Source organism: Chanos chanos, chromosome 2 (assembly GCF_902362185.1).
Source record: "Chanos chanos chromosome 2, fChaCha1.1, whole genome shotgun sequence".
NCBI classification, from domain to species: domain Eukaryota; kingdom Metazoa; phylum Chordata; class Actinopteri; order Gonorynchiformes; family Chanidae; genus Chanos; species Chanos chanos.
In genome coordinates, this window is record NC_044496.1 from 9,580,357 (window position 1) to 9,603,584 (window position 23,228).

Here is a 23,228-nt window from a genome sequence, read left to right on the forward strand (position 1 = left end):
GGTTTGACCTGAGACTCTGAGACCTGAGATTTCTGTTTTTTAACAAAACCAGCAGAGGACCTACATCGTTTGTGTACCGCAACCACACCAGTGTGTCAGGTCAGTGTTGCTGACCAGTTACTGCTATTGTTCCACTGCCTCTCCTTCACTGAAGGAAGCTCTGTAGCTGCACGCTTCCATTTCAAGTAACAATATTACAGTTGGCCATTGCAGGGTCACGCACTGAAGTTAAACTAAGACAAAGCCCTCAGAGATTGTGCATATTGGGAGTGCAAGTGTAACAGAGAGACTGTGAATGATCCAAAGAGCAATCAGGGAATACTGTGCCATTGTGTGACGGTAGCCTGCGTCCACAGAAACAGATTCAAATGACATCTTGGCTAGTCGTTTTCCTGGGAGGGAAAGTCGCTGTTACTTCATTGTTTTGATGCAGGACTAGAAATGTTAGATTGAATAGAACATTTGAGTTCCCTTCCAAGGGTCCTACGGTCTCTCCCACCGTAGTCTCCTGTTATTTATACAAGCGACACTCATCAAACTCGCATTAATTAGTGTCAAGATCTGTCTATCTATCTATCTATCTATCTATCTATCTATCTATCTATCTATCTATCTATCTATCTATCTATCTATCTATCTATCTATCTATCTATCTATCTTATTTTTGAAATAATACTTAGTCTCTTTGCAGTAGAGTTAAGAGTTGTTAGACTCCTAACTCCACTGCACTCTGCTCTAACAATAGAGCGTCTTGTTTGTAAATTTATTTTCGGGCTTTCTGGCAGTACTTTTTCTATCCCTTAAAAGGTGCTGCTGAGAGCAGCAAGCTACCAATCTGTTCTTTTCCCCTCATAACTTTGAGATCCTTGCAGGGCCAGTGGTTAGTGATTCTCTCACCATGTCAGAGTTCCACATGTTGCTGGGGCTTTGGGAAGATGTTTTTCAGGCCTGTGTTTTCAGGCCTAGCGAGAGCGTGGACAAAGAGAAACCAGCCGGCTGGGCTTCTCTCCCCAGGGACAAGGCTATTTCTGGCACTCTGTAAGATGCATGCCCACAGGTCAAGTTTTTCCCTCTATATCTGAGTAGTAAACAGAAGGCAGAGGAGTAAGTCCATCAACCTCAGAACTGAGAGTTCAACAGAGAGAGAGAGAGAGAGAGAGAGAGAGAGAGACAGAGAGACAGAGAGAGAGAGAGAGACAGAGAGACAGAGAGAGAGAGAGAGACAGAGAGAGAGAGAGAGAGAGAGAGACAGAGAGAGAGAGAGAGACGAGAGCAAATATTTTTCAGCCCTAGCAAAAGAAGTAAATCTCCTGGACATTTTCTTAATGCATATTACTATGCTGTCATTATTCCTTTGACCCTAATGTAGTATTACAGAAGATATATAGATTGAACCAAAGAACTCTAACTTTGCTGCTGTGGCTTAATAGACTCCAACATTGGGAGAAAGCCTTGAGGAGGTCCACACTGACAAATGGCAGGTCTTGATGATGTGATGCATTATTTCACATTACCTCCTAAAAATGCCTGATGAAAATAACTAGCTACCATTTGATGAATGAATGAGCTAGGTGTGATTTTTCCAGGAGAGATCTACTGGCTGAGTCAGTGCTGTGACTAACAGTACTGCCTCCCTTTGCTTCCATGGAGGAAGGCAAACACGTGCACACACACACACACACACACACACACACACACACACACACACACAGTAAATCCAAATCACTGCTTTTTGTTGTCCACTCTCCATGTTCCTCTCTTTTATTCTGTCTCTGTCTTTCTCTCTGTCCTTCTTCTGTCCTTCTTTGTGTCTCTCTCCTTCTCTCTGTCTGTTTCTCTCTCACTCTCTCTCTCTCTCTCTCTCTCCCTTTCTGTCTCTCTTTGTCAGACGGATGATGCCAAAGGCCTGAGTTTTGAAAAGCAAATCATTTCCACATGTGACCACAGCTCTGTGCTCTGCAGTGTGGATCACTCCAGGGGAGTGCAGGCAGGCTCACCCAGGGCTCACTGGAGACAGTTCACTCCCCTCATATTGATACTTGTCATCTGACATTAATCAGGCATTCCTCACCCCTTCCACCAAAACATTCCACTCCCCCTCCACTGATGCCTAATATCGAACAGCATTAGGTCAAATAAACTGGTGCTTGTTCCGCAGGTCCCATTTGTTTTTTGTGGGCAGAGGAGCAGTTGAAACTGCACAGCAAATTCACCAGTGTTAAATTAACTCTAAGAGTGTTGATATTTTTTCACCCTATGAGCGCTGGGATAGGTTCCAGCACTCCCCCCCGTGACCCTAGTTAGGATAAGCAGCTTTGAAAATGAGTGAGTGAGAATGAGTGTTGATATTGTCCTGGTCCTGACTGGTCAAGATTGGGAAAAAACAAACACTATCAGAATTGATTCAAGGCTGGTAAATTTGTTGTTTGGTGAACTGATGCAGTCCACTAATTGTGGATTGTCATAGGTCATAGGTCATGTATGTAGTCTTTTGTACATTTATTTCTGTAATAGACCTAAGGAACCCAATGTAACATAACCAAATGTTCATAAGTGTAATATACTCTATTTGTTTATCAAGCACAGTGTGATATAAAGATGAACCCTTGAATAAGATGATATGTCTGAGGTGAAAACAGAAGGAATTTCACCACACTTATAGAAATGTTGTGTGTTGCACATAAGACAGCAGCAGGCTATCAAATAGATTCACTTCATTTGAAATTTAGCAAATAGAGAGGGGAAATGTGGTCGTTAAGAAAAAGACCGCACGCTCATTCTTGTTATATTGAATTACTTATCCCATGAATTGAAATACTTTATAAACTCTTGCCAGATCACAAACACTAAACTTTGGAGTCATAAATATTGTTCCTCCTCACAATACAGGGATTATCTCCAGAGCATGTGTGGATTAGGATTTGAATCATGTTGACGTACGATCAGTTTTGTTTGTTTGTTTGTGTGTTTTATTATAGATTAAGATCAGAGACAGGGAAACTGACACCAGATCAGCATTCAGAGGCACTGTGTCAGTGAAACCAGGATTAAAGAGGGTCCATGATGCCCTTTATTTAAATTATTTAAGGAGTTTAGTCCAAACCATGGGGTGCGCCGGGACAGACATTGTCACTACCTAGCCTACAAATAAAACCAACACAAATGAATTAAACTGGATTTCCAAGGCAGGCTTAAGTTTAGTCCTCAACCACATTATATTTTTAATGTAGATTCTCCCATCAGTGTTGATTTTAGTCGCAGATTCATTTTAGTAACGAACTAGGGAACTTATCACGTGATGTTTCTGTGTCGAATTTGCACATGGATAATTTACAATCAATTTATGGTTCAGTTGGTCATGACAGATGTCAATGAAACGGCTGAAAATAGGACAGTGAGGATTAGTGGTCAGATTCTGTATCTATACTCGTTTGTTTATGGATTTGATATTAACTGTTCAGTTGGGGTGATTACTACAGTATGAACAATGAATGTACCAGAATGCAACACATTCATATTATAGACAGAAAAGATAGAGAGGGAGGGGGAGAGAGAGAGAGAGAGAGAGAGAGAGAGAGAGAATTGATTGGTTGATAACCAGAGTGTAAGACACATTGATCATGGGGTGTTTTCTGAATGTAAGTGTGATGTGTTGGTAAAATACAGCTGTGCCTGGTGACACTGCACTGCATATGTACTCACTGGATAAGAGAGTGTTGGATTTTGAGGACTTGTGACCACAGGTATGTCACCATTTCCCTCTTGCTGTGTATGGTTGATGCTTGTGGAAACTACTGCTGAATTTTAAGTACCAGCTTCTCTTCGCTCTGTTATCCTAAACTTCCCACCCAAAGGAAAGAGGCCGTGATTTTTTTTTTTTCTTTTTTAGATTAATTAAAATGCTCTTAACTCTCACAGCGTTTTGGTAATCAACCAAAATAGCCAACCTTCAAAATAACACGTAATTGTTTGCCAGGGAAAATCAATAGCTTGGCCTTCTCATGGCTTATAAAGGGCATCATTCCTGGTTTCCCCTCTCTCATGCCCAGATCAACCACTGAAACAGATGAGTCAGTCATGAATGAATTCAGTTCATTCATTCAGTCTGTTCTCCACCTTTTGTCAGTTTTCTTTGACTGGAGGGAGTATGAACTGAAACCAGAAGCTGTATGAATGTGGGGGGGACAAAAAAAAGAAGAATGCTTTCCCGTCAGTGTCACTTACAAAACACAATAGGAACAAAGCCGCCTTATACGAGCCCTTAGCCTTCATATCCTGTTGTTTTGTTGTTCAATGCTGACAAAATGCTCTGAAAAATAATTCCGGATGTCAGAACAGTGACATCTCTGCAGTTTGAAAGCGTTTCAGTCCTCTCTGAAGAACATTTCCACACTGATCAGGCAGAATGGGTGTTTTTTTTTCTTATGGAATTTTGAATGAAACCAATTAAAACAAAGTAGGTTGGTGTAAACATATATATTTTCCCATGAACATATCATCACAGCTGATTACCCACAGAGAAAACATTTTCGATTCCTAATTTTTTTTTTTTTTTTAAATGTATGTACCGTGCGCTAGACGCTAACATTCTTATAGTCTTCCAAACCTAACGTTTGTTTGACTCCGTTGCGCTGTAGGTTAATAGAATTCTAAGTGAATCTCCCTGTGGAGGGAGATATTTTTAGGCTCTGTGGGAAGTGAACGTTCACAGAGACCTGTAGATTCCTCTCTATGTCTTTGATCAGTCTGTGAATAAGCAGAGCCACCCTTACATTCCTTCCTTCCTCTCGTTCACCTTTGACATAATGAAGAGAAGGAATCTCTGTGTTCTTCTCCATCTCTCAGGGGCTTTGTCGTAGAGGTGTGAGGGCAAGATGTCCCCCGTGACAAATGAACGGGATAAGGAGTGTACAAACGGTCTGTTTGGAATAGGAGTTTGTGGAAAACTAGGGTCTCAGCTCCTACCCCAAATGAGCACACACACACACACACACACACACACACACACACATACCACATGTCAGAGGACTCCGGCAGTTGTGCAGCCACTATGTCACACATATGCCATCTACACAGTTGTTGTGTAACAGATGAGAGCCAGAGCTGAAGGCTTGTGAGGCAAAAATGAGATGAGAGAGAGAGAGAGAGAGAGAGAGAGAGAGTTAACTTTGGAGATTTATCTCTTGAGCTTTCACTTGGATGGAAACGCGTTCGAGAATTTGTAGTACTGTCACCACATTTAATATATTTCTGTTCCGTAACCTCTAAGTGCTCATATGTTGCGGTTTTATATTGTTATGGGTCTAAGTAAGTCACATGAACCGTTCCCTAGAAGGCCACGTAACAGCAAGTCGTTTTGCACTGTGATGCAGCATGGGTATTCCTCCGCAGGCAGGCTCCTATTTCTGCATGGCCAGCAGATATCTGTGGGGCAGCTGAACAGGGGGGGGAGTCAGCAGACTGAAAGATGGCAGTCAGATCCTGGCAAGAACTTTTTCTGGTCTGGATGTTCCCAGGGGGATTGTGTTTCTGATGCGCACAACAGGCAGCCTTCATGAGACTAGATAGGTCTTTGGTTGCATAAAACTCCCAGAGCTGATCTGGGATCAGCACCCCTCATATTAGGCTTAATATTAACTCGTGTTTTGTGACAGAAATTTGTAACCTCGCTTCAGTAGTCCAAGAATTCCATCAAGGGCAATCCGTGTCACATTACTCATGCGCTGAGCGTTCACAGGACTGACTAGCTCAAACGGGGGCTGAGTAGCACCTTTAGCAAAAACAGACAAAGAGCTTGGCGACTCACTGTAAAATGTCTGCTTTTAAGCGGTGAGATGAAACAGTCCACACTCCAGTCTTTGATGTCTGAGTCAGGGCTCGGTCACACAGCTTTTAAAGATCATCGCGACGTAAAAGGGAGCTTTGGTCATTGTGCACTAAATATAATGTATTTCTTCCCTTCAAGAAGTGGGCAGAAATAGCAATCTTTTAGAAATATGATTTTAGTCTAAGATAGTGCCTAGCTTGAACATCTTAAAAAATTAAACATTTACGTTTGCACATTTAAACAGAATCTAAACATAATAGTTCCGTTTAACTGCACGTATAAATGTACGCTGTCGAGGACACGGCTCAGAAATAAACATGACACCATTTACTCTAAATAATATGCTTTGTTTTGACAACTGACTCATGTGCTAGACCACACAGACAGTGTATAATATCATTCTAGCGACCGAGACATTTAGCTAAATGCCCAAGTTGTCCACTGAGGTTTGACAGTTTGTCCTAGACAGTCTAATTTTATGTAATTTGTCTTAAGGTAACATTGTTTGCTTCTTTTGGATTGAAAGCTCAGCACTCTTTTTAGTGCATGTAATATCCAGTTCTCAATTAAATATTGAAGTTAAAGATGTTTTTGGGACTGGGAATATGAATAGTACTGCCTTACTCATTTTGGCAATATGATTTGGAATAATGAGGAAAGAGATTATCCTAGTCGGACGAATTAAAGAAGTTGTACAAATTTTGAAAATGCCCTGGGAGACTAGTTAAATGAAATGAAAGAGTTTGATCAGGAATTTGATTGGTTTTATTGCCTTGGTCGGGTTATGATCCTTGAGCAGTATTGTAGACCCTGTAGCTGTGAGTCTTTGATAAACAGTCTACACTATCAGTGCAAAGATAACCAAACATCTTTTTTAGATGAATTTTCTTCTCTATAGCTGTCTTCTTTTGGCCTCTGAAGTCCCATCATTGTCTTATTTCGGTATTGTCTCTTTTAGATATTGACATGAAGAAAGACATTGAAGTCCTGATAGCAGAGGAACGAGCTGAGATCATCTCTAAATATGATAAGGTAAGTCATATTTAACCTGCTGTTACCTGATCAGTTACTGCAGCTGCTGTATGTAAATAAGAAATTAACTCACGTAGGGCTTTGATTTTAAAAGCCTTTAGTCTACATGCAATACCAGTGACTCGAGGTTTTGTTACTGACCAATCACTGTTTAAATGATTTTACTCAAGCTGAGCCAGTAAGCTCACAGGTGAGTTATGAATCTGACGGTATAAACATTGGTGGTCCAGTATTAATGCTGCCAGCAGAATCACGGGTTAGTAATGCAGTGGTCATGAAGAGGCCTGCGTCAACCCCAGCCGCAAAGGCTTTTGTAATCCTGTCCATTATAGAGAACAGTTTTTTTGTTTCTGTTCACTCTTTCATCTCTTCACACAGGAGGAAGAGTGCGTCATTTTTTGATCGATCTGGTAAAAAACATGATCGTCGGTCAAAGCGAAAGGCCGTCACCAAACACCAAGTTTGTGTGTGTATGGACTGCCTTTGTGTGGTCGTGTGACGTGTGCTCTGTGAAATGAATCAAGGAGAACTGTTACTGTTCAGGGTTATGACGTGCTCTGAGCAACAGCCTGGGTGAACACTGACGCTCTGTGCTTTCTGATGAATGCATGGCTTCTGCTCAGTTTAAATGAAAAATTATCCACATATACTACATATTGATTTGTTCTGCCTGGTCAGTAAGCATTCAGGCAAACGGATCCTGGTATATGAAATTGCAAAATAGTAACAGATCATAGTATGTTTCATCATGGTGTAGTGGCTTTGTTTTAAATGATGGAATAGCCAAAGTAAGTAAATTATTAATAATGTATCATTTTACCATTGACTTGTCATACAGTTCTGTAAAGTAAGAACAGAGTTTCCACCCTTTTACAGAGCTATTAATCACTGCTTGTATATGTACTACAAACACATGAAATTCCATTGTTGATATAACCGGTTTGGTGTAGGAATAAAATTTAGTAGGATTTTCTTTATTATAAAAAATGTAATATGATCAGTACCTGCAGGCTGGCTCTATCTGCTGAGGAGACAGAGTGGTGTTTGTTTGAGAGAGTCTGTATGTGTTTTATAAGTGGAAATGAATTTTAGGGCTGTGGAAAGTTAAAATGGACCATCATCACAGTTTCTGTTTAGTCTCTGTGGTAACGGATACTTGGCACGGTACGTCAGTAACGTAGCTTGGCGTGGGTACTCTCAGATTGCGGCTGTTTAATAGGAATCGGGTAATTACCCTTTCTGCAGGCCTGGTAGCGGTGCCTGGCAGGTCAAGTAACTGCTACACATTACTGTCTTCATTTCCTTACATCAAATCCAGTGCTGAGTGAGTGGCAACAGTTTGTGGGAATCGATATGTACTCAGAGAGACAGCTTTTCAAACACGGGCACTGTCTACTCAGGGGATGAATTGATTTGACCCCTTATCAAACATTTTGCAGGATATAATTTCACAGGTTCTGTTTACTGCACAATGCCTGCTCTGGGTTGTATCTGTGATACACAAACTGAACATAAATGACTGATGGGTTGAAAATAACATTCTCCCTTGTTGACATATGGGTCCATATTTGATGCTTCCCTCCTTACAGTTAAATCATCGATTACCCCTTTTCTGATGCTTTGTTTCAGTAGACCAGTGTTTACCACTTTTTTGTTATTTACATCAGAGATTAACAGTAAAAGACGTTGCTTTAACCTGCTTTCTATGAGAATAAATGAAAATGTTATAAGTAAGATCATGTAGACCTATGGCTTGAAATATCCATTTGACATTTGAAGTGTCATTTATTTGGAACTTTATTGTTGACGCAGCCACAAATAATTAATGGTGCAATACATCTCAACTTTTGTTTCAGTTGAGCCCATATGTCAAATAGTGTTCACTTCACTTTTATATGGCTGTTTTCTCTTTCTTCAGAGAAGAGAAGATTTTAACATTTCTCTCCATCCAAACTGAGACCTACCCACACAGGCTCTGTCATGTGCAACTAGATGTGCAGGCTTTGTAATGTGGCTTGTAGAACTAAAAACAATCGTGGAGTTTGGAGACAGCGTCTGCTGTCTTTGACCTTGCCTTTTGTGTGCGTATACATAAATGAGACACAAACACTGAAATAGTATTCACTAAGAGCATTGATCCTTTTGTAAAAGCCAACACTGATAGTCTATAAAATAACTGGAAATGCACTGAAATCAATCCGGTTTTTAAGGGTCACCTCAGATCACTGTCCTGATATGAGTGCATATTAGGATGTTTTGACAGTAAGTTTATCTGTGGATTTGCTTTTTATCTGATATCTTTGAATTTTGTCCTGTAAACAAAAATGAATGGAGACATTTTGAGGCTACACAAAACGAACTTTTGGAGGCATCACTAAAAATGATATCATTTACTAGTATATATGTGTATAGTAAATATTTACTAGTGTATATTTTCCATAGTAAGTTTTAAAATCGGTTTAAAGCCTTTTCACAGTCAAGCTTCCATTTCATTTTTGGAGTAACAGGACTATAGGCAGTCACCCATGCAATGTGTTCTGTGAGAATGAAAGAACAGGTAGGCCTAGCTCTGAAATCTCCCGGCCTGTGTTTTTATAAATTACAGGAACAAGTGCGCACGCACACACACACACACACACCCACACACACATGCACACAAACAGATAGGGTTGAGCCAGTGTGTTAAGTGGTTAAATATAGAATTGAACCGCCAGCATGTTTCGGTCCGTTGATGTCACTATGTGACATTTCATGTGATCTTTCAGTTTTAATTTTTTCCTGTCCTCATCAGGAGGTGTATATATACTTGATCACAGGCTTTAGGAAAAGAAAAACAGATGAAAATAAAAACTGGAGCTCAAATGTTTTCGTCTTACTGAGTCAAGCCCTTTTCTCAGGGTGTGAGCTTTAGGTGTGTATTAAATGTGTGGCTGGCTTTGTATGTATTAATCATTTGTGGTACATTAGTGTTGTATAGCTCCCAGCATTCACAGCTTTACTCAAGACTGTTTGCACAAGCCACCACCCACATCATGACAGTACCTAACTGATGGTCAAACTTGGCTGAAACTAACATTTGCCTTGGTCGCTTTTTTGATGTTTGCCAAAATGTGACTTTTCCAATCCTAATGTGTGCGTGTGTGTGCGTGTGTGTGTGTGTTGGTGTTGGTTCAGGGCAGGGATGAAGGTGTGGAAATTGATCCCTGGGAAGATGCAGACTACAGTATTTACCGTTCTACAGATCGCTTTGGCTTCCTGCAGTAAGTCCTTGCTCACTCAGTAGGCACACTCTAAACTCACTCCAGTTTTACAGACATGTTGGATACTGTCTTTAAGGTAAAGACAGTATCTTTTGTGCAGTAATGAGATGGTCAGCCATTTTCTTTTGTTATTCTGAGAGTATGATTTGCTTTCATTTGCAGTGAAGACAGAAAGCTGAACATTTTAAACATTTGTCTAGAGCTCCTGATCTAATTCTGCCTTCATACTGAAAACCACTAAATTTCTTTTTTCCCCAGTGAAGAGGAACTGCCTGCACCGAGTGCCCTTGAGGATAAGGTAGGAGGAAGACACAGGACAGCACTGAGTAAAATGATTTCAATAAAATGTGGGACCAGGATGTTCCCATTATAGCCTTGGAAAACCAAGCTGTGTTCAAAATAGAACCAGTAGGCCTTAATATTAAGACTCATGTGGGCACACACCCATACACACTCAGGGATAATGTAAATAGTCAACCACATACACACACACACACACACACACACACACACACACAGGGAAAGACCAGTGAGAGTTTAGTCCGTAGAGACAGTGCCCAAGACATTGAGATGATCTTTAAACATGACCTTGCAGTGTAATGGCAGAAACAGCTGGAACTTCTGGGATTGTGTGTGTGTGTATGCACCAGAACATTTGTTCTCTCCAACTCCCATGTGATATACTCCTACCTGAGAAAGAGAGAGTGTGAGAGAGAGAGAGACAGAGAGACAGGAAATGACAATAAAACCCCCAGACATGTGAAATCCTCGCCATGAGTATTCCTTACCTCCCTGTGCTCGTCCAGATATTATTTACACAAATTTCCAACTCTACATAATTCTGTACATACGTCTAAAGGTGACACTGTTCTATAGCTGTTAATTATGAGTGCTAGAGATTTGTCTTGTTGCTGTTATGAGCTCTGTATGTTTCATCTTTCCTTGTCTGTTGTCCCTCAGCAAAAGCAGCAGGAGATTGAACGAGTACAGAAATGGCTGAAGATGGTGAGAAAATGGGATAAATACAGAAACAGTGAGCGGGTGAGATTGAACTCTAGGGACTTTACAGATCACACATACCACTGCTATAGTCACTCAGGGTAAAGTGGCATTGCCTAATTAATGTACTATGTGTTTTAAGAAAGACATGAATCACATCATAATCCATATTATAGAGAGTCAAATAAATTCAGACCAAATGTTCTAAATATTCTGAACCCTCTCTCTCATTCTCTCTCTCTCTCTCTCTCTCTCTCTCTCTCTGTCTTCATTCAGATGATGAAAAGGGTATATAAAGGGATCCCCCTTCAGCTGAGAGGTCAGGCGTGGGCCCTGCTGTTAGATGTGGAGAGAGTGAAGAATGATAATGAGGGAAAATATGAGGTAAATCAAACACAATGACACTCAAACAACAAAACAAACACAGCACATAACACATAGAAGATAATAAAGCAGTCCAGATTTCTCAGGTATGTCGGTCTGTTTATGTGCATCAGGTTACAACATACTCATGTGTATATATATATATATATATATATATATATATATATATATATATATATATATATATATATATATGCCTCTGTGCCCCTGTGATGTGTGTATGTGTGTTTGTGTGTGGGACTGTCTATTCAAGAGGATTAGTATGTGATCCGGAAACACACAGATGGCTGAAAAAGAGCAAGGGATAGACGAAAACAAAACAAATCCCACAATCGCATTCAGTCAGCCATTGTTTCAGTTACATCCTCCTTCACATTAGCTCAGTTTCCCATCCTCTGAAACTGCATCCCCCCTATCACCCCTCCCCTCCCCTCCCCTCCCCCGTATTACCTGCTGTAGTACGATTGTGACCTGTGAATGACACGGTGTGAGCGTAAAAAAAAAAAACAAAAAAAAAAAAAAACGGAGAGGTGGTGTGTGTTGTTGAGAGTGCCATGGTGGTGTTGTGCTGTGATGCAGGTGTTTGTTTTTTCTCTCTCACAGAGAATGAAAGAACAGGCAAGAATCTACTCTTCTGAAATTAAACAAATTGACCTGGATGTGAACAGAACATTCAGAAACCATATAATGTTTATGGATCGGTTTGGAGTCAAGTAAGTTTGGCATCGCCTGTGTAAACATACACAGATGTGTTGGTTTTCACACACACACACACACACACACACGCACACACACACACACTTTTTGATGCAGGCCTTGGCTTGCATGGTCTCTAAATGTTTATTAAACGCTGGGCATATCATTTCTATTGGAAATGTACACTGTGCTATTTCCTCTGTAATGACGTACCTAAAAGACTCATTACTGAACAGAGCATCACTCCCTTTTACAGGTCATCATTTCTTTATTTTTGGACTTATATTACAGCGAATTTACACCATAATATTACAACGAAACACTAACTTTGTGTCTGGTTTGTAGGCGTGTAGTGTTTGAAGTGCTGCATTTGCATGATTATTAGACCTGTCTAGTTCTACAGGTTTTCATTTAAACACAGTCACAATCACGTCACCTGTCTTGTGCTATATAACTCATATGCCGTAAGCAGCCAAATGTGAAATGTGGCTGTGTGGGGACCTATGATATCACAAAGAAAATAACTTATGTCTGGTTTCACAGCCAACTCATGTTTTGTTAACTCACTGCCATATTAACCAGCTTGCAACCAAAAACAGCATCCACTTCCTCTGTGAGTGGGTGTGTGTATGTATATTTGTGTATTGCCGGTTTTCCTGTGTATGAGTGGGGTCTTCCAGAGACCTGTGTGTGTGTGTGTATGCTGTGTACTACTGTGCAGCAGTTGCAGTAAATCTACCCACTTACACACACAGAATACAACAGCACATTCACAAATACAAGGGCAAATAATGCGTTTTATTCGGATTTTCACGGACTGAGCCTAGAACTACAGTACAGCGGTTTTCGGTTTCAGTATAAAACCGTTACAAGCCTAGTGGTTTGGAACGTCTGTTTCAACAAGATCACAGCAGTGTAATGATAGCAATATCAGTTTAAAAGACTACAGTCCTTCAAGCTCTGTGGAAAAATTTGGATATCCAAGAAATATTTATTACAACTCCATGCCGACCTACAATTCATTGCCACCGGTCATAAGGGGAATGTTTTTCACAATAAATATTCAGTGAAAAATTATTTCCCTCAAGTTGGCCAGACAGGCTGGTTGTTACTGCTCAGTTCACAGAAAATGAACCAGTCTGAAATGAACTCTAACTGTTATTTGTGATTAATGTGTAAACATTTTTTCAGTGTTTATGTAAAGCATTGACCAACAGTGCCGTCTTGCCAGCGGTTGTAACTGTATAGATGCTGACCTGAGTAAAATGACCGAAATAAATTCAGTTCTGACGCAGGAAATTTTACAATGGAAAATCGACATTCACAGTTTTTAGAAATGGAGGAAAGGAGACTAAGTGCACATGATCACAATATGCCAACAGCTTGTAAAAAAACCATTTGTCCTGAACCCTGAACATTGAACACTTCTTGGCTTACACTCATTTAACATCCCTTACTTTACAGCCAGAGGTGGTATCAATACACAAAGACACAGGGCACTTAAAGATGAATGTAGTGTGCTGTCTGTGCCACATGCATAGTGATATGAACTGATCATGTTTTGTAAACACCTCAGTTTGTCAGACTTAAGTTCTTTGTAAAGTCCTTACAAAATAAGGAGAAGTGTTTTCAGTGCAGAGTGATATATGTTTGTTTATTTATAGAATATTTATTGTGATATCAGAGTGATTTTTTATCTGTGTGTGTGTATGTGTATGTGTATGTGTGTGTGAATGAGTATATCTCAGACTGAGTTTCTTTCTCCTGTCTCTCACAGGCAGCAGTCTCTGTTCCATGTCCTGTGTGCATACTCAGTGTACAACACGGTAAGGATACGCTCCACTGCAGTGACTGAGAAGAAGAGAGATTGAGAGAGGGAGAGACAAAGAGAGAGAGCAGAAAGAGTGCTTTATGAATATCAGATGCTGTTGATTAATGTGCTCTTTCATTCTGTGTGTGGGTGTGTGTCTGTGTGTGGGTGTACACGTGTGTGCATGCGGCATCCGTGTGCATACATTTGTATGTGTGAATCTGTGTGTGTGTGTGTGTGTTTGTGTGTGTGTGTATTTGCATGGGCGGGCATCCTTGCCTTGCTTGTGTCTGTGTGTCTGTGTATCTACAGGAAGTGAGTTACTGCCAGGGTATGAGTCAAATAGCTGCCATTCTGCTGATGTACATGAATGAAGAGGATGCTTTCTGGGCCCTGTCACAGCTGCTGACCAATCAAAAACATGCCATGCATGGTGAGACAATATTATTGGTTACAGTTGAATGACTTAACGCCTGTTGACTTTCTTGGATCCTTGCTGATCTAACAGTAATGTTTGTATAATAAGTCATTGTTTTGATTTCCTTATACAGACTACAGTTTACTTATTCATCATAGATGTTATAAGTCAGTGTACAATAGTTTAACAGTATAAATGTATGTGAGAGAGAACTTCTGTGTTGAGAGGAATATTTCAGAGAAATATTTTTGTTGAGTGTACTTCAGTGAATTAGCAATGGGTCATTGAGGCTTTCTGTAGACCATGGTTCTCTGTGGTCAACACAACAGCACAAATCAATCTCGGAGTCATTACAGCTATTACACACACATACCACAGTAGAGCCCAAAAACCAGTCAGGAAACTGTCCTGCACAGAAATGTTTTCCTCCCACACACATTCACATTTTGAATTCTTTCTTTCTCTCATGAAGGCTTTTTTATTCCTGGGTTTCCCAAACTTCAGCGCTTCCAGTCACACCATGATCAGATTCTCTCCAAACTCCTGCCCAAGTTAAAGAAGCACTTGGTATGGTCACTGTTGTCGCTCATGCGTGTCGCATGCTGTTTGTGCCTTTGAGTCTAACATGGACCAGCAGCCTTTAAATGGAAAGTGAAGGTCAAATTGCACTGCGCAAAACCCCTTTAACTTTTACTCCTCTGTTCTCCTCTTATCTCCAACCCCCTACCCCCTCTGTCTCCAAACTTCCTCCCTTTCTCTCTGTCTACCCCCCGCCAAATCACTTCCAGGACAAGGAGCAGATGTCCAGCGGGATTTACACCACTAAATGGTTCTTGCAGTGTTTCATTGACAGAGTAGGTATTGACAAAAAAAAAAACGTATGTTGCCCTTAAATCCACTGCGCAGTATGCCCACATACACGTATCCCATGCAGGAATGCTGAATACTCAGCAATTATACCTTTGTTACAGCTATGACTGAATCACTGAAATCCCTAACGTGTTGTGAAAGAGGAAGGTGAGAGAGCATATAGAGAGGAGTAGACAGGAGAAAAGCAGACACTTTTTTTTTTTCCTGTTAGGGGCCTCTGAATGGAGGGTGTTGGAAGTGGAGTGTGGTGTGATATGGAGGCAGACAGGGCTGTTTCTGTGTTTATTCTGCATATACACACAGTGCTGTGGCTTCATCTGTGGGAAAGAGAAATAACTGCTGTCAGCACAACACGGTCTCGCTGACTGAGACCAGCAAAGCTAATGAGTCAGAGTAACAGGGCTGAGTCACGTTAAGGCTACATTCACAATCCAGGTAAATGCAAATGATTTCCAAAGTGGTACTTGTTTATTCGTCTGTTCTTAGCCGTTTTTAAAAATGACCCATGTCCGCATCTGTGTTGTGATTTAGGTTAATCTTGTCCTTATCTACAGGGCAGTGTCTATGGGACGCCTGCAGCACATTTGTCAGTTTATGACTAGATTGACAGGGAAAAAAAAAAAAACTCACAGCTTTAGTGCTTTGCTTATTAAATGTACAACTTCCACTGAAATACTGTCACTGCTGTCCTCCATATTTTTCCCCAGTGAAATCAATGTTTTCTGAGATTAACCTGTCAATATGGAAAATGACAGGAAAAATCACTGGGGCCATGCTGAACACTGACCAAATCTGATTTGACTTCTCTGATGCAAATTGCATACAGGGTCAAGTTTGGAATCAGATACCAGTGGGGCCCAAATAAGAAAATGAGAATATTCAACTCCTTGTGTTTTTTTTTAATTAATTTTTTTTTTTTTTTTTAACTATGCACATTGCTCCACATAAATCTGATTTACGTCACATATAAGGGAAACATCAGAACAGGGTCACTTTTTACTACAGTGTGAACGAATCCCTAAAGACCTAAGTCAGAGAGAAAAGGTAATAAGAAAATGTGAGTTACAGTAACAGAGCTGAGGGCTGGAGAAGCTGATGTACATCACCTTTTCAGCAACACCACCATGGCAGTGCTTCTTGCTGTAATTCCTCTTTTCTCTAAGTGCAGAATATCTGCATGTAGTGCAGGGTGAGAGCGTCAGCTGCTAGCGTGGGCCTCTTTCCGTAAACAGTAGGAGCTGTATAGTATGGCAGCAGTCATCATTAATCCCATTACATCAACAGACATATAACATTAACATCAATAACCTGGCTCTTTCCTTACTCAAATAACAGTACAGCCTATTTAGAGAAACTTGTCATATTAAATCCATGTTATGTTTCAAAGAACAGTCACCTTTTTAATGCAGGCCTAGGCTGCACGTTATTTAGAATTCTATTTAAGTGATGTGTCCTTTTTTTGACCCTGCTCCAGACGCCGTTCACCCTGACCTTACGCCTGTGGGACATCTACATTCTGGAAGGAGAGAAGCTTCTCACTGCCATGGCTTACACCATCCTTAAACTGCACAAGAGTGAGTTGACATGTTCATTCGCTGATTCACTCCTCTTTTCAAGGAATAATTGACCTAAAATGTAAACATTTAGGAATGGCTGTTGAGCCGGGGGGGGGGTCTGGGGGACTGCAGACTAAGAGAGCACGTTTTTCTGTAGTGTGTCCTGCCTAACACACGAGCACTAAGTAAATGTCATATCATAGATCAGAAAAAGAAATCCTTTAATAAGCGATATATATTAGTTTAAATATCATGAGTATGCATTTTTTTCTTTGAATTTCTGCACAATTTCTGCAAAAAATTCGCAGGATTCATATGACTAATGCATTTATACCTCTGCATTCACACATGACTATAGAGTAGTATGGACACCTTGTAAAATTTGATGTCATGTTCTCATAAATGTCTTATACAATCTGAGACATACAGCGGTGAGGAATGTCCGTGGACAGACTTTTTGTCCTCTCTTTTTAGAGCGTTTGATGAAGATGTCACTGGAAGATCTGAGAGAGTTTCTGCAGGAGAAGATTGGGAGATCTTTTTACCTCAGCGATGATATTGTTATTGAACAGCTTCAACTGTCTATGTCCGAACTCCGCAAAATGAAGCTTGACGTCCCACCTCCAGGTTTGCTTTGTCTTGTTTTTACTGTACACAAGTAAAAGTTTTCAGCTAATGAAAAACCCTCTCTTTATACAGCATTAGTTCTGAAGCCTCATGCTCTGTGACGGTAGCAACAGGCTGCACTTGAGAGTCAAAAATATGACACAAAGCATTTAACTACAAACAGTGAATGTGATTTGAAGAATTTTAACCTTTGAAGACTGAATCAGTCAAACAGTAAACTGAATCGATCAGAATGTATTGCAGTGTACCAATATTTCCATCATGGTACGTATTTACAGATGTCTGCTCAAGTGTGCCACGTTCTATGGTTTGATTTTGTTTTCCAGCCAAGCCAGAGGAGCTCCCTCGGAATCCTTTGGGTGTGGAGCTGCCCGTGGTGCTGACGCCTGTGATTCCTCCCAAACAGAGCCCATCCCAGGACACACCTGATAAGAGCCAGCTGGCCAAACGGCCACAGGTGTCCCTCCACATCCCCCTGGACCAGGAGTCCATAGTGCTGGATCAGAGTTCCCCAGAGGAGAAACGGCCCCAACACGGGGATGGAGAGATCCACAGTCCGTCTCCTTTACCCTCCCCTGATCCTGTTCTAGTACACAGCCAAGCCCTGCCAAGCCCAGATGAAATGACAGGAGCACCTGAAGATGGCGGAGAAAGGCCGCCACCGTACGAACCCCCACAAAACAGCATCCCTCATGTAGGAGAAACAATGACTCTTTGCGATGATGACCCCCCTACAGCTCTGGACGAAGACCAGCCCTTGTCGGTGTCTCTGCCTGGAGCAAATAATTTAGATAAGTCTCAGGATACAACACCCCCCTCTCAGGACCCTGAAGAGTTGAAAATAAGTGTAACCAATGAATCCGTTGCTCTTGCATCCCCTAACAAGTTTCCACTGACGCTGGCCTTACCAGCACAGGGGGTCAGACGGCCTTCCAATGTCTCTCAGTACGAGAATCTGACCGAAGAACAGGTGGACACTGGGAAGAACGATCAGGACTGCTCTTTGGAGGCTGTTCCTCAGAGCTCCACAAAATGTTCTAGAAATAAAGATCCTTTGGAATCACCAAACCCTCCGATGGCCTTCAACCACCCGCAGTCCCAATCCCAACCAAAAGAGGCCTCAGAGCTGTCAACCTCAGGGGGCATTCCCAATGTTCATTCCCTCCCACATGTTCACAATCCTCAATCCAACCCTTCACAGCTCTCCAAATCGCATACGTTTTAGACTGATGTCTGGTCATCTACCATGCCCCCTCATACAGCATTTTTTTTTTTTAATCTAATAAGAATTGACTGAAAACACTGATCTGTTAAGACAAACAGTATCTGCAGTTAGAATTGTCCCAAGTTTGTCATGTGTTTATTTTTAAATATAATTTACAGAAATACGATCATAATGATGGATCTGGTTCGTTACGTTGCCCGGTTAGTGGTTTCGCTATTGTTGAGGAAAACATCCTTTCAACATATGCTTTAGTAATTTACCAGTACGATGTCAAATATTCCTGTCAGCTGAAATGAGATGTTTCTCATTTAAATGTCCTTGTGTATTTCAGTATTGTTTTCTTGTTGTTGTTGTTGTTGTTGTTGTGGGTTTTCTTTTTTTTGTCATACAAATAGTTCCCAATTAATTATGTGAGCTGGCTCACTGCTGGAGAAAGAGCTGTGTAATTATACGCTCTTGTGTTTACTAATATGTTTAGTTTTGGGTTTTTTTCTGTCTCTTTGTCCTTATTGCTGCTGGTTGGAACATGCATTGGGTAGATGCTGTCACAGAATGACATCAGTGCTGTATGATCATTGTCAGTTTGCTCACTCTTCTGGAAAATTCTAATTTAAATTTTAATTCAAAAAGGTCCACATATAATTGCCAGCATCATTAGTGACCCATTTGGTATAGCACCACCTCATTTTGTGGCACTCATATTTTTATGTGGAAACTTTGCCATACAACTCTGACATTTATGCAGTGAGCATAACAGTCGTTTAATGTGAGTGATTCTCTGACTGAAATGCTATGCCCATCATGTCTGTCACTGTATTGGCCTTTTTAGTGTTGGAGTGAAACAGTGTTTGACTACAGTTGGATGTTTCAGTTCAGCCACAAACATATAACATACAACAGTGGTGCATTTTTTTTTACCCCGTTTCCCACTTTCATATATTTTTATGTAAAACTTAGTAAAAATGCTTTTTTTCAGGTATTGCATTTTAATGCTTTTTGGCTTTTTGTATTTGTAGGCATTTAGATATTTTGTATAGCAGAATATTATATTTATATAGATTCAACGTTTTCAAAGGACAAATATGTCATTTATGTTTATATGATTTACATATACATTGTGGATGCTTTATGATGTTAATTATATGCTAATTATTATGATCTTAAATGTAAGCTAATTAATGCTATGGGAAATTATTCACCTTAAATTGGAGTCCAATTTCTCCATTGTCTGTTGGAGAGGTATTTTGAGCAGGAGATAAGATGGCTTTTTAGCAATTAAAAATCTGTGCAGTGGTTTAAAAGGTTCATTGGAGTCAGTGGTTCATGGCTGTGCTGTTCCACTTGTTGCCTTTCATGTCAATAACTGGGCAGTCACAAATAACGAAAAAAATGAATGCTAATGCTTATTAACTAGCACTAAGGGTATCTCCACATGGACAGATGTGAATGTGAGTTCAGTTCAAGTTTTCTGCACTGTCAAAAGGCTTTTCAGGTGTACTTGATTAAGCAGAGACCTCTCAGATAATATTCATTAGATTATGTCATGAGATTACCATTTAAAAAGTCTTAAAAGATGATGAAGATGAGGGGGATGGAGATGAAAATGATGATGATGATGATGATGATGATGATGATGATGATGATGGTGGTGGTGGTGGTGGTGGTGGTGGTGGTGATGATGATGATGATGATAATGGTGAAGATTATTATTATTATTTTTATGTGTCACAGACAATTTTTGGAGCAACCTCTCTTGAAAGCTTGACTTTTCTCTCAGCTAACTTTGTTACTATCTTACCCCTCTTGCTTCCCCCCTCTCTCCCTCCCTGTCTTCTCTGTCATCTCTTCCTCTGTCTCTGTTTTTTGTTTTGCACTTTGAGTTGTAAACTTTAGGGCTATTGAGTTTTGTGTGCTTTTCAGATTAATTGTTGTACATTGGTGTACATTCCCATTAAGGAGTTTTGAGAACTCCAACCAAATCGCTTTGGTTTTATTCAGATATGTATATTGTAAATACTTTTAACTGTTTGTGTATGAGTTCATTTCATTTGCAAATATAGACGTTTTCTAACCTCGACAGAGTTATGGTTTTATTTTAGTAATGTGTGTGTGTGTGTGTGGGTGTGTGTATCTGTGTGTTGAAGCCAATATTTAAGTTGGGTAAAAAGAAGAAGTTGAAAAATGTGTATTAGATTCATCACTACCCCAATGTTGATTTTATATCCTGAGAGTATGTTTAATTTATTTATTTTCGGTTTTTTTGTAGAAATGTGAACTTGCAGTACCCATAGTAGCCAGAAGAGACCACTAAAAGTGCATTCTTGTACAGTTCACCAGTGCAAATAATACCTGAACTGACAGCTCTGCTAAGAATCATGTTCACTTTCAGAATTTCTATGCACTTGGTGGTATTAATTGGTATTGAGAAGAAACCTACTGAAGATGGAATGAAACTGAGTTGAATGAAATTGATGACAGAGACCAGTCAATCATATAGTAAACTGTCTTTGTGAAATTTTGTGAGATTTTAAAACTAAACTGATGTGTTACCTTCTCACATCATGAGAAGCTGATAATGGAAAAGCAGAAAATATTTTGGATGAAGTAAATATATCATGTAAATATCGAAAGCAAATATTTCATGTGTTAACTCACGATAGCTATAGATCAAAATAGATAACAGTTTTGTGTGTGTGTGTGTGTGTGTGTGTGTGTGTGTGTGTGTATAAAAACTGTAGTTTCAACATGTGCTGTGATCTTTCAGACTAGTATGTGTGTGAACCTGAGACCTCAGTGCTGAGTGCCTTGGGGTTACTTCTCATTCTAGTCTCATTCTTGCCCCCTGGAGGATACTGACAGTACCACGGGACACGCACATCTCTGTGACTGATTGCAGATCTTGCCGGACTGTGAGCAACATACATTATCATCATCCTCCGTCAGGACCGAGGGAGCAATGACAGAAATAGAGTGTACCAGTAAAATGATGTCCCATCAATCACTGAGTGGAGAGCAGGTATCTGAGCTCTCATCTCTGTGAAACATGCAATGCTTTGATTTACAGTGAACTGTCAGACCCCACCAAGTGAGCGCATGTCCTCTGTTAACTTTCTGCTCTTTATGACCACTGATCCATGGACAGTTCTCACTTTGCTGAATTAAATATTCACAGTTGAGTCCCAGATAACAGTACTGGCCCTGAACTAGCAGTTCAGGTTGGAATGCGCATTTCATGGGCTCAGAAATTAAAAGCCAAGTTGTGACCCTTTTTATATCTATGTCCTGAAAAACCTCTCAGTGTCCCTAAATTCAGCAGACTAGCCAATCCCAGACAAAGAGTCCAGTGAATGTATACCTTCCTCTCCTGTCTCTATACCTACATTACATATACTGAGTATATTATCCCATACCCACCATAGCCTATAACTACGCACCAGATCCAAAGGTTAGACAGTTAGCTTCACTGCTGAGTGTGTGTGTGTGTGTGTGTGTGTGTGTATGTATGTATGAGTATATATATATACACACACACACACACGCACACACACACACATATATATATATAGTGTGTTGAGGCAGTGGTCTCTTAATCCATACACCCATTCATAGATATGATGTTACTCAAGCGGTTCTTAAATGAGATGTTTCCAAAACCAAGAGTTTCACATCAAATCTCAACATTTTAACGATTTATTAAAAAATGACTCATGAAAATGTATGCGCCTGTAAAATCACCAGATTAGGATTTAGCCAATTTTGTGTCCATGGTTTTAGACTATAGTGAAAGGGAAACAGCAGGTAGGTTTACAAGACAGTCGTTGATTACATCATTGCCATTGTGCTCTTTGGGGGCTTGTTTTTCAACGTTTAGATGTGGTATTTACTGGTTACGATTACTGGTTACTCTGCTGTGGGAGAGAAGCCCGCTGATGGGTAAAGAGAATAGAAGATCCTTAGAGAAAGAGAGAGTGCACGTGCAGATAGACACTGTAAGACTATTATTCCCTATTTCTTCCTCTTCTAGTTTACCTACGTCCTGAAGACGGAAAGTGCTTAGGCTAGCGTGAATTAAACACCTAAATTTTCACACTCCTGCTCCTGAGGGGAGCGCGAGCACATCTCTCCCGAGTAGGGTACAGATGCCAATGGATATTAGTGCATGCTGACAGCATGAAGAGGCGGGAGCGAGACAACTAGCGTACCATTGCATGTGCTTTTTAGCAGTCTGTTGTCAACTCTGTAGACGCGATGCTGAGAGTTAACACGCCCAATCAATGTAATCATATTGTTTGTTTTTGTTTGCGGAATCGAAGTAGGGATGAACTGAAATCCGGGAACACGAACAATTTTGACTTCTTCCTTGCGCTCTGAAACTGGTCGTTTTTCAACCATCAAATGAAGTATCTCATTTTTCTACGACGGAACGTCATTCTTCCACCGTTGACAAATGTGCCAATTGGTTTGCATCAGGAACAGGGCAAAACATTGAACTACAGGCAATTGTGCGCTGAACTCCTCTGACAT

General features: G+C 40.4%; 1 protein-coding gene across 1 annotated transcript; it reads left to right on the forward strand.

Annotated features, from left to right (window-relative positions):
* Positions 1 to 6,793: 6,793 nt before the first annotated feature.
* On the forward strand, positions 6,794 to 18,704 carry LOC115830132 (USP6 N-terminal-like protein). The gene is made up of 13 exons (XM_030794182.1): positions 6,794 to 6,859; positions 10,034 to 10,119; positions 10,378 to 10,417; positions 11,080 to 11,160; positions 11,395 to 11,502; positions 12,106 to 12,215; positions 13,976 to 14,024; positions 14,321 to 14,441; positions 14,899 to 14,993; positions 15,215 to 15,280; positions 16,771 to 16,870; positions 17,327 to 17,479; positions 17,806 to 18,704. The coding sequence occupies exons 1-13, from the start codon at positions 6,794 to 6,796 to the stop codon at positions 18,702 to 18,704; spliced, it is 1,974 nt and encodes a 657-aa protein (XP_030650042.1).
* Positions 18,705 to 23,228: the final 4,524 nt, after the last annotated feature.